Below are 16,692 nucleotides of genomic sequence, written 5' to 3' on the forward strand. Positions count from 1 at the left end.
CATATCTTCATATATCGACATATGAAATGAAAGACTTGCAAATGTATCTTATGCATATACATATTGTAAATACATATACATATTGTAAATCTTATGCTTGATTTGGTTTTTATGAGCGGCTTTTCTGCCTTCAGCTATTCTCTATCTAATTTTAAAATTTATGTTATTTTTAATAAACTATTATCGTATTTATTTATTATTAAAATGTTTATGATAGTAATTTTTCGGGTTCTGTATAAATTATTATATATGTCTAAGGGCGTGATATAGAAATAAGATAAGTGAGCAATTCTGAATAATATAGATTAACTAAAAAAATAATAAATAAATAAATTTAAAAAAATTAAACTAAATCTTAAAAAAATAAATCAATAAGTGCGGATTTAGAATAAATTGCCTTCATGTTCATAATATATATTTAAAATATTCTTCAATCACGGCTTAAATAAATTAAATAATAATAACAGTAGTGAAATAATGTTAAAATTTATATTAAACATTCTTGACCCATTTTCCCCATCTTTTTTTCAGCAACCTTTGAAAAGGAATTTATTTTAATTTAATTTAGCTCATCATCGAAGCTTCAACTAGCCTTTCATATCGCTAATCTCATATGAATTCAACATTTTCATAGCTGTCTCTAAGCCTGTTTCAGCAATTTCTAGAATAGCTCAAATATTTTACTTTGGTGTTTTCCAGCGTCGGAGAATTTCCCATGCCGGCTAAAGATTTGCCAAAGCTGATCAAATCGAGGTGTGGAATTCGCGTTGCTGTTGTCGTGCTGGCATTGAGCGAAGCAAATGAAATTTTCCTCAGCTCTTTTTTTATTATTTTGTTTAGCTGTTGCAGATTCCCACTCATTGCTCAAACCTTGAGCAAAGAAAAAAAAAAAAAGAAACGAAAAATAAAATGAACAACAAGAGAAAAAGGTCAGTTTATGCGCAATAAAAATTGCACAAAGCATTTGCTGTGGGGGCGCACAGACCCACAGCCTCTTCACTGCAAACGTCGCTGAGGTGGGTGGAGAGGGCGCGGCATTGGCGAGGGGAAGCTTTGTTTAATAACCCATTTTGCTTATTAAATGTTGCCGCTGCGGAATGCAGCTCGTTTGCCTAGATTTTGGCAATATTTTTCCTGACATTTACCAAAGAAAAAAAAAACCAAGAAGAAAAAAATGTTCAGCCCGGAGTCGGTTGCATATACATATTGTTGTTGCCGCTGCTGCTGCAGCTGGTGTGGCAAGTGGCCGACTCCGAACTCCATCTCTGTCGCTGAGCCAAGCGTCGACCCGTCGCCGTTGTCGTCTTGTCCCATTTAACATTTTGGCACGCCGCAGCGCAGCGCATCGTCGCCGTCCGCCATGGTTGCCACATTGATCGGCAGCGGTGATTGGGTCGAGGGAGGGCTGGCGCTGGCGCTGGCGCTGCTTCAGCGATTGGGCAGGGGGAGGTGTTGTGCGACAAATGTTTCTATTGTAAAAATTGCGCCCTTTCACGTTTGCCGCAAATGTCAGTCCATGGCAGCCGCTCAAATTAATTGCCACATGCCTCAAGCAGCCAGCCTCCCCCCCCCTCCTCCCGGCGCCTCCATCGCTCACACAGCTCTGCATCTAGCCTGGGCGCAGCCCTCGCCCATCCGCGTCGCTTCAGCGCCGGCAAAGTTATGGCTGACCCTGCCAACCTATTCACATTTCGGCTCAGCTGACTTTGTATGGATGCATGCCACACAAAGCCGCATTAAATTATAGGCATGCCATCAGAATTGCCATTCGGTGGCTGGGTCGTCTTTTGGGAGCTGCAACTGCAACAGTCGCTGCGACTGGGGCTGGGCCTGGGCCGCATCAGAAACCGCAGCAACTGTTGCCGCAACTGGAAGCTGCTTGGTTCTATTGTTTTGTTTGCCTTTAGATTGGTTTTGGTTTTGGTTTTAGTTTTCGGGTTTTTGTTTCGGTTTGGTTTTTGGTTTTGGTTTTGGTTATTGTGGTTTGCTGCTTGCTTTATGCGCTTCATGCAACATTAGTCAATGACACTTGCCGCTGCCGCTGCCTTTGCCGTTGAGTGGCGGGGCTCTTGCAACATCGGCTTGCGTCAAGCGTCGAAATGATTATACTTTTTGAATTTGTGCAATGCGCCGCCGTCACATGATTTGCCAAACCCATTTCAGTTCATCAAAATTTTGCCAAATTCGACTCCATAAACGTCCATAATCTGCAAATCAAATTTTATGATGCCAAACTTGAAAACAATTTAATACAATAGCTCGCCCATTAACATATCATTATAGATCGTTCAATTTGCAGCAATCTGGCTATAAATTAGGAACTTTTCGTTCCAACTACATTCAGATATCATCTGTAGCTCCATTCAAAAATATAGTTAAAAAATTAGAATCGACTAAAGATTAGCCGACTGCTAACTGTATCAATAGCGAATGCAGTTCCAGTTAGACCTTAGTCGAACTAAGGCTCACTAGCCTAGTTAACTTCGGATATATCTTTGAACTAGTTCAAGTGTCAACTAACAATTTTCCATTATTCCCGCTGCTACAAATTTTTTATATTTACTGTATAAAGATTATGAACCAAGAGTAGCAGCTAGACGTTAGCCTAAAGCCTTTGCTTATTTTGTAATTGCTAAATCGAAGCACTATGGGAACCAGTTCAATTCAGTTCTGAGATTTGAATATGAATTATAGTATTTTATGATATATTTTCATATTAATTATGTATTATATGTTTTTGGGGTATTTCAGTAACAAATTCTTTTAATTTACATTTGGGAACCAGTTTGTAAACAACAAAAATTATGAACCAGTTACATATGTACTTAAGTATGATTAGCATTTGCAACAAATATATTTCAGCATCAGGATATTTGCTGATATTTGTATATTCAATATGCCAACTTCTTTGTGAACCAGTTCCATTATGAACCACTTACATATGCACCTTTGCAACAAATACACTAAGTTAATAACGTCAATTTCACATCTCTTTATATTCCATGTCATGTTATTTGAACCACTTTGTGAACCAGTTCAATTGTGAACCAGTTATATTTTAATCTGTAAATAGGCGTCTGTCTCTTTGTCAGCGAAAAGAAATTGCAGTTAAAATAATTTTACTTATTTGGACATTATCGAATTGAACCAGTTCAGCTGCGAACCAGTTCAGCTGACATCTTCCACTTAACATACATCAAACCTAAATCGAGAGCTGTGCCAGTCCCACCAAATTGCACATCAACAACAGCAACTGTTGCAACTGCAATATTATCGTGTTGTAACAGCAGCAGCAGCAGCAACATCAGCAATAACTAATTAGCGGCAGCAACTGTTGCTGCGACATAATGCAAATGCAAATGCAAATGCAAATTAATAGCACATTAGCGAAACGAAATCAAATGACAGGAAGTCTCGCTGATGTCATCGAAGAAATTCAATAATTGCAAATTGTGAAAAATTGCCAGCTGGCAGCAGCAGCAGCAACAGCAGCAACTGTTGCCGCCGCAGCATGAGGGGCGGCAATTTACGCGCTTTTGGCCAACAGGAAATTTGTTTGGGGCATTGCAATGCAGTTAAGTGCAACAGACGCTTTCCTTCTTCGAACTGAGTTGCTGTTGTTGTAATTGTTGTTGCTTGGGTTGACACATTTTGTCAATTGGCATGATTATGTTGTCGCTGGTCTGTTGTCTCTGGACTCTGGCTCTGCTGCTGTTGCTGCTGTGTGTTGCACTCATAACTAACGCAATTGAATAGACGGCAAGTGAAATTGGTTTGGCTTTCCAGTAAAAGCGTGCGACTTTTCTTTTTGGTTTTATTTTCGTTCGCTTTTGCTTTTTTCGTTGGCCGTCGTGCTGCTTTTCTCAGCAACATTGATTTCCTCTTTCATGGCCGGTTAGCGTTGCAATAAGCTCAGCTGCTGTTCACTCCGCTTCCTTTGCCTCTCTCGAGTCCCAGTCCCATAAAATGTTTCCTGCTCCACAGCAAATCGTGCGCCAGTTGTTGTTGTTGTTGTTGTTGTCAGCCAGTTGTTGTTATTTTCGGGTACTATGCAAAATTGTCAACATTTACGAGTGCTATGTGTGTATTTTGGTCTTGCCATTTGCATGGCTCATGAGGCGCAGACAACGCCGCCACAACATCATCCAACAGACCATTTTCCACTTTCGCTCGAGCCAGCGACAACAGACGAAAACGAATCTAACGAATGCGCCGAGTCGCAATTGACAACTGACGTGCTTTGCCTTGTCCTTTGTGGAAAAAGAAAGCGAGGCAATTATAATACAATATATGCATGTGGCGGCCGGGCTGGGGGCTGGGGTTGGGGAAAACTCTTAGGCATGCGCTATAGAGGGAGTTACATAAATAGAACACGATACGACCATGACTCTGCACCACTTGAGCCACACTGCGGTGGCACAGAGGGCACCGAGTATGCTGGTCATGGAGTGACAACTGATTAAAGCAATTCATTGCCGGACCTGAGAGACGGCCAGACATATTTATTGTTTGCATTATTCACGGCAAGTCCTTAGCGAGTCAGTCATAAATAACAAGCGCAAAATCACAACACATACATACATATGTATATGTATGTATATAGATATGCATAAGTATATGAAGTACAAACTTTTAACTATATGCATGAAGAAAGAAAACAAAAATTGCAAGCTCACATTGTAATTTAGATCATGGTTGATAAATTTTATGACACGAGCGCGCCCTATAAATTTACTTTTTGCCGCCGTTGCTCATTTCAAAAAAAAGAGTTCGTGTCTTAAGTCTTTCGTTTGCGAAACACATGAACAACTGAGGTGTGCAAGTGTGTGTGTGTGTGTGTCGCATTGTCGCTGTTTGCAGCTCGTTTAACAACTCGCCTCTTGACTCGCCATACTTGACGCGCGGCACTCATATCTGGACTCGGGAGCGCTGGCAGCAATAAAGCACCGCGCATCTTCAATAAATTGAATGCAGCTGCCGACAGATGAAGCTGTAGAAATTATACAACAAAATCAATTGCATTTTGCTGCTGCCGCTTATACATACATACATAAATATATATGTATGTATATAAACATTTTTTCTGGCTGTTGAATCTCTTTGAGGCTATCGCCGACAACAACACGAGAGAGCGAGAGAGAGAGAGAGAGAGAGAGACAGTAATGGCTATAGCGCTGGACCGTGCAATAGTCTTATATAATAATTGACATGAGTTATCATCGTAACCAATAACAACAACAACAACAACAACAACAACAACATCATCATCATCATCGTCATCAACTTCATTATCACAGAGCCAAGCTCGACAACTCAATGTAGTCGCTCATGGCGCACATCTGAATATGTCTTTAGCATCTATTACTTAGAACAAGGCACTTGAGCCTGAGGCCATCCATGGGCACTTGGCAAATAGTTATTATGTCACTCACAGCGCCAGACAATAAATAATCATAATGCGAGTTTGGTACAGGAATGAACTGTGCTTGAGTTAAAACTTGAACTGCCTCCCTCTCTCTCTCTGTGTCTCTCTCTCCCTCTCGCTCGCTTGCATTGTTGAAGCAGACTGACAGCGCTAAAAGGGTAAACAATTGTAGAGTGTATGCAAAATTCGACTTGATGAATAAACAGACACACACACATACACACACACATTTGTCTGCTGTCACTTGCCGCATGCTTGATCAATTGCAAGAGCTGGCTGCTGTCAGCACAGATGTTGTTGTAGTTGTTGTTGCTGTTGTTGTAGGTGTATTCTTGTCAAGCACTTGGCATGCAGGTCCGGTCGTTGCATTCATATTGCCCACTGCTAGCATGCAGAATCAAGATTCTCTATCTGTATCGCTAGCTTCTGCTGCTGCGAAGCGATTTCTGCATGCGTGTGGCATGCTTCAACCGCACTTTGCCGTTTGGCCAAAAGCGATTGCATAATTAACACGGCACAAGCTGCCGCTCAGCAACAACAACAGCAACAACAAATGCCAGCTGCTCGAGCACTTTCAATCAAAACAAAAGACTTGGCCCACGAACTCTGCTCGGGCATGCCACGCGCTCCGTCTTCAACTGGTAGCTTGAGTGATGCGAGTGATTGAGTGACTGACGCTTTATCAATACTAGGCCTAAGCTGGCTCTGCGCTAATTGTGCGCTGACAGCGTCTCTTCTGAACATCTGTTGCAGCGTGCGGCATCTGCAACGTTGACTTCAAAATGCGCGCACATGCGATTACAATTGAGGCAAACGGCAACAGCAACAGCAGCAACAGCAATATCGAATGGCGGCCATTGCCTTTGTACAAAATAACAATAAGAATGTGTTGCAATTGAAAATAATTGTTTATGTTTGGCATTAAAATCATTACGAAGCGACAAACGCAAACAGCAACATTCGATTGTTGCTGTTGTTGCTGCTGCTGAATTTTCAAGTTTCCAGCATAACATTGACAGTTGCCAAAGAGGAAACATGCAAAAGTTAAACGAGAACAGCATCAGCAACAGCCACGAACAGCGAACGGTAGCCCAGCAGTGCAGCAAATGGACAGCAAGAATCTAAACGGCCTCTTAATACCCTGTAAATGACTCGATACGAGTACTGAATGCATTTCAGATAGTTATCCCATTGTTGACTAATTTTATTCTCTACTCAAGACTTGAACGGGTTGGAATTGCAGCTGCTGATTGTTGATATTGAGCTAGCTGCTGATTTTAATCATTGCTATTTATCGATAATTACATTTATTGTAGAATTCTTGCTTAACTGAGCGTTTGCTTATGTTGTCGATATCCTATATTGACTTAGTCTAATGATATTTTGAATATTGCGAATTCGGCTATTCCCATTTAAGGACTGTCAATTTTAAGTTGATCGATCAAAAAAGTCAATTATTGTATATCGATACACTCATAGATTTTGAATGTCATTTATAGTAAAGCAAACTGATATAGCCGAACTATAGCTATTTTGTATAAGAAATTTGAGTATGTCACATGTAAGACAATCATTCAAGTTGAATGTTGTCTATTTTCTATTAATGTTATCGATCGTATATCGATTTCAGCTGCTGGATTGATTATTGCCATCTATTCATCAATAAACAAATCGGACTGCTGTCATCGATAAACATTTATCGATCAACTAATTATCGATCCACATTAGCTGTTACATATTGTCAAGTAAATCGATTTTTATTTATCGATTGCCATATATTAAACACATTAATCGATGCTCAGTCTGCAGTTGTAGCTCGAATTGCCCTTCGCCTCTCTAGCCGTATTTTAGGGTATTTATAGGTGATTCATATTGGTTGGCTACAGTAGTTGTCGTTGTTGTTACTTTTATTGTTGCTGTTGTCGCTGTTGTTGTTGGGTAATAATGTCACAGCAATCATTTGTTAAGCGTTGTTCAAATGCATCGCACAAATCTTTGCCTCACTGTGCCCCACGACGCCAATGATGGGGATGACGCTTGTGGATTGACTGCGACGATTGCGACTAAGACGAAGACGTCGCTGACTTAAAGCTGCAACTGCGACAACATTTCGGGATGATGATGAGCACGCCGTGCTTTTTGTTTTGTTTTTCTGCTGTTTCTATTGCTGTTGCTGCTGCTGGCAGTGACTGTTCACAATTTATTTGCATTAGTTGGCAACAAACTGATAGCTACGTTAAATATGCTAGCTGCCATCAGGGTAGCCATCACAGTGTCTAGCGACTGTGAAAGGCTTAAATGCGAATGTTTAACGTCGTGATGAAAAAAACCAAATCGAAAACGAAAACCAAAACAAAACAACAACAAAAAAACAAAAGCCTAAATAAAGAATAAAACAAAATAATAAACAGCCTAAACAAACAGAAGCCGCTGCCAGCAAAGTCGCCTTGAGCCTCGCTCGTTGAGACATTTCAATATTTACCTTCTAGTACCTCTCGCATTTACATTTCAAATTGTTGCTATCAGCGTGTAAATGCCTCTAAGAAGCTTGACTCATGGCAGCCAACTGGGAGGTCTGCATCTATAGATCTAGATTTTAGATAGAGAGAGAGAGAGAGGGAGAGAGTTGATAAATAATTGTGAAATACGCTTTTAGTAATTAAAGTTGAATTTGTCATGTTCTTGTGAAGCTTTGAGAATTTGGAGAGGTATATAAAAGAATAATATTTATGGTAAGAGACGAGTAAGAGAAGTAGGAAATGAAATACCAGCAAGTTAGACTATTTTAGTCGGTAGTGCTCGACTTATCGAAATATACCTACAGCCCAGCTATGGAAAATGTGGAAAAAAATCACTTCAAAATGCTGAGTAAGAATAAATTATAACAATATTGATATATGTATATACTTATATATATTTTTTAAGTGAAATTATAAATTATATTCATTCATAGATTAGAGTACCGCTACCTTTCTCTGCAACTCAGTCTAAACAAATTTACTTACTATAAGCTACATTATTTCTAATCTAGGATACTTAAATATGTATGTATGTATTCTTAAATATATATATTTATTGGGTTTTTAAGATGCATAAGTCAAGACCCGATCCAGCAGGTCTTCAAGTATAGTGGTTGAGTGAATTTTGGGCTGCAGTCCCTAGGCGTTTGAGCAAGCTATTTGAAGGAGAATTTCATCTCTCGAGGTATTTTCTAGGTACCTCCTGAAATTTGTCAGCAGTTTTGGTAACGTTGAGGTTGCGTTCGATGTTTCTTGTGCCCATGTAGCAAGGAGCTGCAGTAATCTTCCTTAGAGTTTTAGCTTGTAGTGCATGCAGCTTATTCAAGTGCGATATGGCTGCGATACCATATACTTGAATAGCGTAGAACAGGCCAGGATACATATTTTTATCCTGTTGTCCAGAGAGAGTTTGTTACGTGCTGCTAGAATATATGAGTAAACAAAATCTCGAATGCAATTTGTATTTTATGAGAGACTACAGCTATATCACTTGACATATACCAAGAAAGAACATTTCATAATAAAACTATTCACAATTTTGATATAACTTAACATTTCTTATTAACATATGTTAATTGATAGTTAATAAACTTTAAAGATTTCAGTACAGCCTTGGAAACACATGAATTACTTTTGCCAACATATCGAAAGTCAAGAACTCGACGAATTTTAGTTTCGGTACGAGCAAGTCGTTTCGTAAGATTCCTGGCCAAAGACTTGAAATAGCGGCACTGCGAGGCGGCTAATGATGTGACACACTTAAGATATGCACAAAATAAATGATATGGTCGGCAAATGTAAAATAATTAGCAAAATATACAGTGGAGACTCCATTCCGTGGACACAAAAGAACAAACTTGTTGTAGTTAAATGCAATTGGCTGTCGGCACGTTCGCTTTACACTGAGTGCAGCAAGTAGATAAACGAGACAGCCAGTCCAGCCCGTGTGTGTGTGTGTGTCCAGTTAGATATCCACCCACAGATTCTGTCACTCATGATTGTCGGGTCTGTCGCCTTAATGAGCGTTTAAATGCCAAATTAATGCCAGCTTAGCCAGCATTAACACGCGGCCCTTGGCCAGAGACCGTGACTCAAATGCCGTCCCATACCTCTACCCCAGCCCATACCCATGGCAGTGCTCGACCAGCCTCAATCTCTGTCTCAGTTTCAGAGTTTTCTGATTCAGTTTTTTTTTGTTTTTTGTGGTTTCTGTTTCGATTTGCTCAACTGCCGCATGTGGGCGACAAAATCTGCACTTTTCAACTCTATTTAGTCTGCTTTGTGTCTTCGTGTGTTGGGTCACTGAATCTGGCTCGGCCGGAGAGCTCGCATTGGCTTTTGGTTTTCTTTTTTGGTTCTTTCGTGTCAAGTGGCTGTGTAGCTTTTGTTTGCCATAATTTTGTTTTCATTAACAATAAATTTCAATTAAGCGCACGATTTGGATATTAATAAAGTTTTCAGCGGCACGAAAGGCAAATAACCAAAAACCAATTCAAAGGGGTGTGTGTGAGTGTGAGTGTGTCTGTGTGTGTTGAGTATGTAAACCTTTTTTGGGGGGGCTCACTTAAAGTGCTTGCCAGTTGTCTAACTGCGCCTTATTATAGAGTCTCAGTTCTTCGAGTCGCTGTCTCTGTCTCTCTCTCTCTCTCTCTGTGTTTGTGATTGAATTTCAGCTTGCGCTTGGCCCCACAACAGCTGAAGCTTGGCTGCTGCAGTTTATTAGCCAACAGCGCGAATTTTCATGCAGCTGACTGCCGTGTGGGTGTTCGGCCAGCGCGTTCTGTTGAGTTGCTGCCAAACAGGCAGGCAGGCAGGCAGGCAGGCAGACAGTGAGACAGAGCAGCGGACAACCCTAAGCCACAACAAATTTGCTGCTTGTTGGTGAGCCAGGCGCGTTGACAAATGCTTGCCACAAGGCAACATGCAAAACGCTTTTCAAGAGCTGCCAAAAAAAACTAAAGGCCAGACAAATCAAGTTAGAATCGTGGCGCGAAGCAGTTCCGACTTGGCAATACGCTTTAGGCAGCCAAATAGCAGCTGAGATCTGAGCAAATTCCCAAACCTGCAGAGTATATGATATATGATATACTTATCAGCTACAGCAGGTCTTACATATAGATACATATATACACATATGGAGTGAGGTAGATGTGAGTTGACAACGATTAATTAGCCGCAATTAAGTTTTGTAGGCAAGCAGCTCGAGCTGAGTTCTTAAACTGTTTGCGTCTGATTCATCGCATAGCACGGCTCGTGCACGAGTCTCTAATAAAACATTGATTTGACAATAAAATGACAACAACAACAACAACAGCAACAACAACGAATGCAAGTGATACCACAGAAATAGTTAGCGAAATCGACTCAAATTGCTTGCAACAAATTGCTACAAATCGAACGCTGCCACAACAGAAAAAAAAAAAAAAAACTGACTTAAGAGCCGGCAATCAATAGCCGATTTGGCCAACAATAAGTATATACAATATGAACAGGCACAATGACAACTAGTGAACTCAATGCGGGCTGACCACCAGAGTCAAACGGAAGTTTGTTCTCTCGCTAATGATGATGAAAAGTCCGATTGATTGTCGATCTGTTTATCGGGTGCACGCCCAGTTCATTAATTGCCGGGCTAATTACATTGTAGATCTCTCGATCGCATTACACACAAAGGGCGTACACGCGTCGTATGCGCGATATTGAAATATTGCTGCACTGACTTTTTTTTTTTTGTTTTTTTGGCTTTGGCCTCATTTGAATGGGCAGCGGAACGAGTTTGACGTTTTCCCACGACAAAACATGGGCGGCATTGCGGATAATTGAATTTTCAATGCAGCACATTGTGAGCGTAGCAAGACTTTTAATTAGTTGCCAGCTGGCCGTTGGTTAATTAAAATCGCAGAGCCACAGACTGACCGCATGCGCACACCCAAATGCGAGGCTGACGGGAAAGCCGACCGATCGAGATCTATAAATACGCGCCTAGTACGCAACTAGAGTAGACAGAGACCCCTCCCTCCTGCCACACACCTTTTGGAGTCGAAGTCTGAGTCTGGGTCTGGGTCTGGGCCTGGGCCTGACACTCGCAGCTCACAGCATGCATTTGTGTGCGTGCGTGTGTGTGTGTGTAGAGAAAAAGGTGAGGCCGTAAATTAAGTGCCAGCCTCCAAATGTCAAAACATATGCCAAGCCGGGAATTCAGTGGCTGTCGATAGAGATAGATAAAAGACAGCAAAAAACAGCAGCAGGCCCACATGTAATAAGAACCGCTAGCGGACAATGACCATGACTGAGGCAGTAGCATTCGCAGTTCCAGTTCCAGTTACAGTTGTAGTTACAGTTGCAGTTACTTTTCGACAAGCTGCTGTGAGCTGGCTGCCCGACTGACGAATCTGGTAACAGTTCACAGTGGTTGAAACTGAAAAAGAAGAAAAAACATGATCAAATATGAGTGAATGAATATGCAAGCAATATATATTTGATTGATAAAGGCAGGAAATATGTTCTAAAATGAAAAGCAAACTTGCTCTGACATTACATTAGACAACAATTTGCTTGAATACTTCCATAGCTCTAATTGTGTTATGGGCTAATAATTTGCCAGTCCTTTAACTTGGCAAATCCATTATATTAAAGCCAACATATTTCATTTGACAAGAGCTGAAGTACTTACATTAGCTAGAATAAGCCCGTAATGCAGTAGGAAGTATTGAGGTAGAACGTATTTTCTGTCAGGTCCATTGATTTCTTGAAGAAATTCTGTGAATTAATTACAATATCTGTCATCTAAAAAAAAAAAAGTAAAGTGCTATGCAGAGCTTATCCATAAGCTTACCAAGTTTGTTGTAAAAAAATATTTTGATTATATCTGCTGTATTTGAATTTCAGATTATCAACAAAGCAATCGCTCACTCATCGGAATGCAGCATAAATCGCTCTTCTCAGTCATCTAAACCTATTCTCCGCTATTATGCAGAGAGAGGGAGAGAGAGAGAGAGAGAAGGAAAAGTAGGAGGAGCAGTACTAGTAGCATATTTACTGTTGCATCTACAAGTATATGTATAAATATTAAATTCTTCAGCTGACTCAGTAAAACCCAGACACAATCCCCTCCCACAATGCCACACTCATGTTAAATATTTTAAAGCTATAAAAGTGCCTGAAATGTATATAAATTACAAACATTATTTACTCCCATTTACCAAAACTTACCTTAAACTTAGCAGCACTCCAGTCCACGACCTAAATTAGCGCTGCACGTGCCACTTGTGGCATCGGGATCAATTAGCTTAAAAGGTCAATGCAGCTCCGTTTAAACAAATTTTTGTTTTACTTGTGAATTAATTATTTAGCACATAATTTGTATTGACATTAATATATTTATTATTTATAATGGTGATTATTTCTGAAATTGTAAATACAAATAATAATTCTTTGTAGGATTGAAATGTAGGATGAAATAGAAATTATATTTAATAAACATTATTTTTATGACTTTTATTTACCAGTTATGAATTTGTTAAATTGCTAGATCTTAGCTAAATATAAATCTTTAAGACTTATAATATCTGGGAAAAACTAACTCAGCTTCATCATCACGCATTTCTATTACATTTAAGTATTGCTGACTTTGTTCCACTGTGCCAAACAGGTGCCTGCCTGTCTTGCAGTAGGTGTGGACTCGGACCCGCGCCCGGGGCGCATAATTAAATCATTCACCATGAAGTTTTACTTAGCCACGTTTTCTGCCCAGTGTGTATGTATGTGTGTGTGTGTGTGTGTGTATTTTAATGAAGACCGACAAATTAACGTTTTATTTATAAGGTCAATTAGACGAGTCTGGTTAAGCGATTTCTTCCACTGTCCCACACTCCCACACTGGGATGCACACAAAAATCGACTTCGACGTTGGCAGTTGGACGACAAAACCTTATCAGTTTCGGCTGGCATTGCCTCAGTTGGCATCAGCATGTCCAAGCTGCTGGAGGCGTGTCTGGGCAATTTGTGGGTGCAGCGCTTCACCTTTGGTCTGATGGGCCTGGACCTGCAGCAGGATCGGAGAACGCTCCGCTCCCCAGTCACTTACCTCGTCATGATGCTGGCCACCAGCTTCGAGCTGTGCACCGTTTGCGGCTTCATCGTGCAGCAGCGGCACGACATAGTGCTCTGCTCCGAGGCGCTGATGCATGGCATCCAGATGGTCTCCTCGCTGCTGAAGATGATCATCTTTGTGTGCAAGGGCCGGGAGCTGGTGTCTCTGATCGCCGCCATCCAGGCGCCATTTCTGCGGCCAATCATCGATGCAGCCGAGCTGCGAGTCTGGCGAGTGCAGAACCGTCGCGGCCAAATCTTCTCGGCCATCTACCTGCTGATGTGTGCTGGCACCAGCATCTCCTTCCTGGTCATGCCCGTCGCATCCACGACTCTGATTTACTACAAGTCCGGACAATTTGTGCCCGTCAGCTCCTTTCGGGTCGCGTAAGTGGCTAATATTTATCTGATATCATTTGATTAAACTGAGATCAGCTTTTATTCCCACATAAAATTGGCATCAGAGTAGTCCTTTGCCCTTGTCACAAACAATTTATTCTCATTTTTTGATATTATTATTTGATATTGACAGATTTGCTTACTTATATACAAGTTAATTTAAACTGAAATTATTTACATTCATTTTGATTAAGGCATTTGTAACATAATCATAGGGAAGCAAAGGCTATAGAGGATAACAAATGTGAAAAATGTTTTATATAGCAGACTTTGAGGATGGAATCGCCTGTAATACTTAAGAACCTAACCAAACTGCTAACAGAAGTCAACTGTACTATTGAGGACCTTCCTTATTTTCTTGACGAAATTTCCCATGTGACATCTGTTTGTCTTTTAAGCAGTTAGCAGAACTTGCGGCTGTAATGCTCAGTCGCCGAATCAAAATGCTTTGACACCGAGGACTTATCTCGTTTTCTAGCAAATCTTTCGCCTGTAATACTTAAGAACCTAACCAAACTACTAACAGAACTCTGAACTCTAATATTTCAGGACATACACGTTAAGAATTCCCAGAAAATTGCTAGAAACCCACATATCGTTGCAACTTATAAAGTGGTCTGCCGAAATGTTACTGGTAATACTTAAGAACCTAACCAAACTGCTAACAGAAGTCAAGACTGTAATATTTGGGGACCTTCCTAATCTTCTTGACGAAATTTCCTATGTGATATCTGATTGTCTTTTAAGCAGTTAGCAGAACTTGCGGCTGTAATGCTCAGTCGCCGAATCAAAATGCTTTGACACCGAGGATTTATCTCGTTTCCTAGCAAATCTTTCGCCTGTAATACTTAAGAACTTAACCAAACTGCTAACAGAAGTCAAGACTGTAATATTTGGGGACCTTCCTAATCTTCTTGACGAAATTTCCTATGTGATATCTGATTGTCTTTTAAGCAGTTAGCAGAACTTGCGGCTGTAATGCTCAGTCGCCGAATCAAAATGCTTTGACACCGAGGATTTATCTCGTTTCCTAGCAAATCTTTCGCCTGTAATACTTAAGAACTTAACCAAACTGCTAACAGAAGTCAAGACTGTAATATTTGGGGACCTTCCTAATCTTCTTGACGAAATTTCCTATGTGATATCTGATTGTCTTTTAAGCAGTTAGCAGAACTTGCGGCTGTAATGCTCAGTCGCCGAATCAAAATGCTTTGACACCGAGGATTTATCTCGTTTCCTAGCAAATCTTTCGCCTGTAATACTTAAGAACTTAACCAAACTGCTAACAGAAGTCAAGACTGTAATATTTGGGGACCTTCCTAATCTTCTTGACGAAATTTCCTATGTGATATCTGATTGTCTTTTAAGCAGTTAGCAGAACTTGCGGCTGTAATGCTCAGTCGCCGAATCAAAATGCTTTGACACCGAGGACTTATCTCGTTTTCTAGCAAATCTTTCGCCTGTAATACTTAAGAACCTAACCAAACTACTAACAGAACTCTGAACTCTAATATTTCAGGACATACACGTTAAGAATTTTCAACAAATTGCTAGAAACCCACATATCGTTGCAACTTATAAGAACCTAACGAAACTGCTAACAGAACTCTGGACTCTAATATTTCCGGACCTACCTAAAGAACTATACCGAAGTAATTAGGACCTTACCTAATATATGGAATCGTGGATATATCGTTAATTTGAGTACATCATTTTTATAATATCTATAGAGATTCGTTCTGAGCTTTTACAATATTTGCCTTAGTTTAGAAACTTCTAATTTTGGGTTTTAATTCGAAAATAAACATTAAAGCCCCTTAATGTCGTTTATGATATTTAAAAAGTAAAATGAGTGAGTGAGTTGTTATCTATTGATCTATAGATCAATAGTTAATAACGCAGCTGAGCTGACTTGATTGAGATAGTACTTAGTTTCGCCTTGAGTGAAACCCAAATGTATTAATCTTTAATTTGTTACCCTCTGTGCCTTTTTTCCTTTGCTCACTTATATTAATGGAACACATATTACTGGAAACAAAATGCTTATAGTAATTCTCGACATATTCATTGTACAGACATGCCTCCGACTTAGCTGTTATTTTCGCTTGCAGCTTACCCTACGACGTCACGAATCCTGTAATTTATTTCCTTGACTGCTGCCTGATGGTGCCGGTGCTGACATTCTTCTGCTGCTCCACCACAGCCGTGGACACGCTCTATGGTTGGTTCGTCTTCGGCCTGACGGCCCATTATCGCCGCCTCGAACTGGAGCTGCAGAGCGAACGCATGCAGTCGTCAACTGGGAGAGAGCTGGATCAGAGGCTGGAACAGCTGTTCAGAGAACATGCCCGACTGCTGGAGTTGGTGGCTCGCTTTGAGGCGGGCTTCCGCGACATTGCCTGTGTGGAGGTGCTGCTGATCTGTGTGCTCTACTGCTCGGTGATCTGCCAGTACATAATGCCGCACACGAATCAGAACTTTGCCTTTCTCGGCTTCTTCTCGCTGGTGGTCAGCTCACAGCTGTGCATTTATGGCTTTGGCGCCGAGCAGGTGCGCCACGAGGGCCAGCAGTTCGCCTATCAGCTCTACCAGCTGCTACCCTGGCACGAGTTGCCGCCGCACCAGCGCCGGCTCCTGCTGCTGCCGCTGCAGCGCGCCCAGAAGGAGACCCAACTGGCCGCCTACTTCTTCAGGCTGGGCAGACCTCTGCTCGTGTGGGTGAGTTGGCATTGCCGCAGTAATGGAATCAAGCAATGA

General features: G+C 41.0%; 1 protein-coding gene across 1 annotated transcript; it reads left to right on the forward strand.

The window, feature by feature from the left end:
- Positions 1-13,414: 13,414 nt before the first annotated feature.
- Positions 13,415-16,692, forward strand: Or1a (Odorant receptor 1a). The gene is made up of 2 exons (XM_030388022.2): positions 13,415-13,923; positions 16,047-16,692. The coding sequence occupies exons 1-2, from the start codon at positions 13,415-13,417 to the stop codon at positions 16,690-16,692; spliced, it is 1,155 nt and encodes a 384-aa protein (XP_030243882.2).

This window comes from Drosophila navojoa, chromosome X (assembly GCF_054131105.1).
Source record: "Drosophila navojoa isolate 15081-1374.11 chromosome X, UAZ_NAV_1.0, whole genome shotgun sequence".
NCBI classification, from domain to species: domain Eukaryota; kingdom Metazoa; phylum Arthropoda; class Insecta; order Diptera; family Drosophilidae; genus Drosophila; species Drosophila navojoa.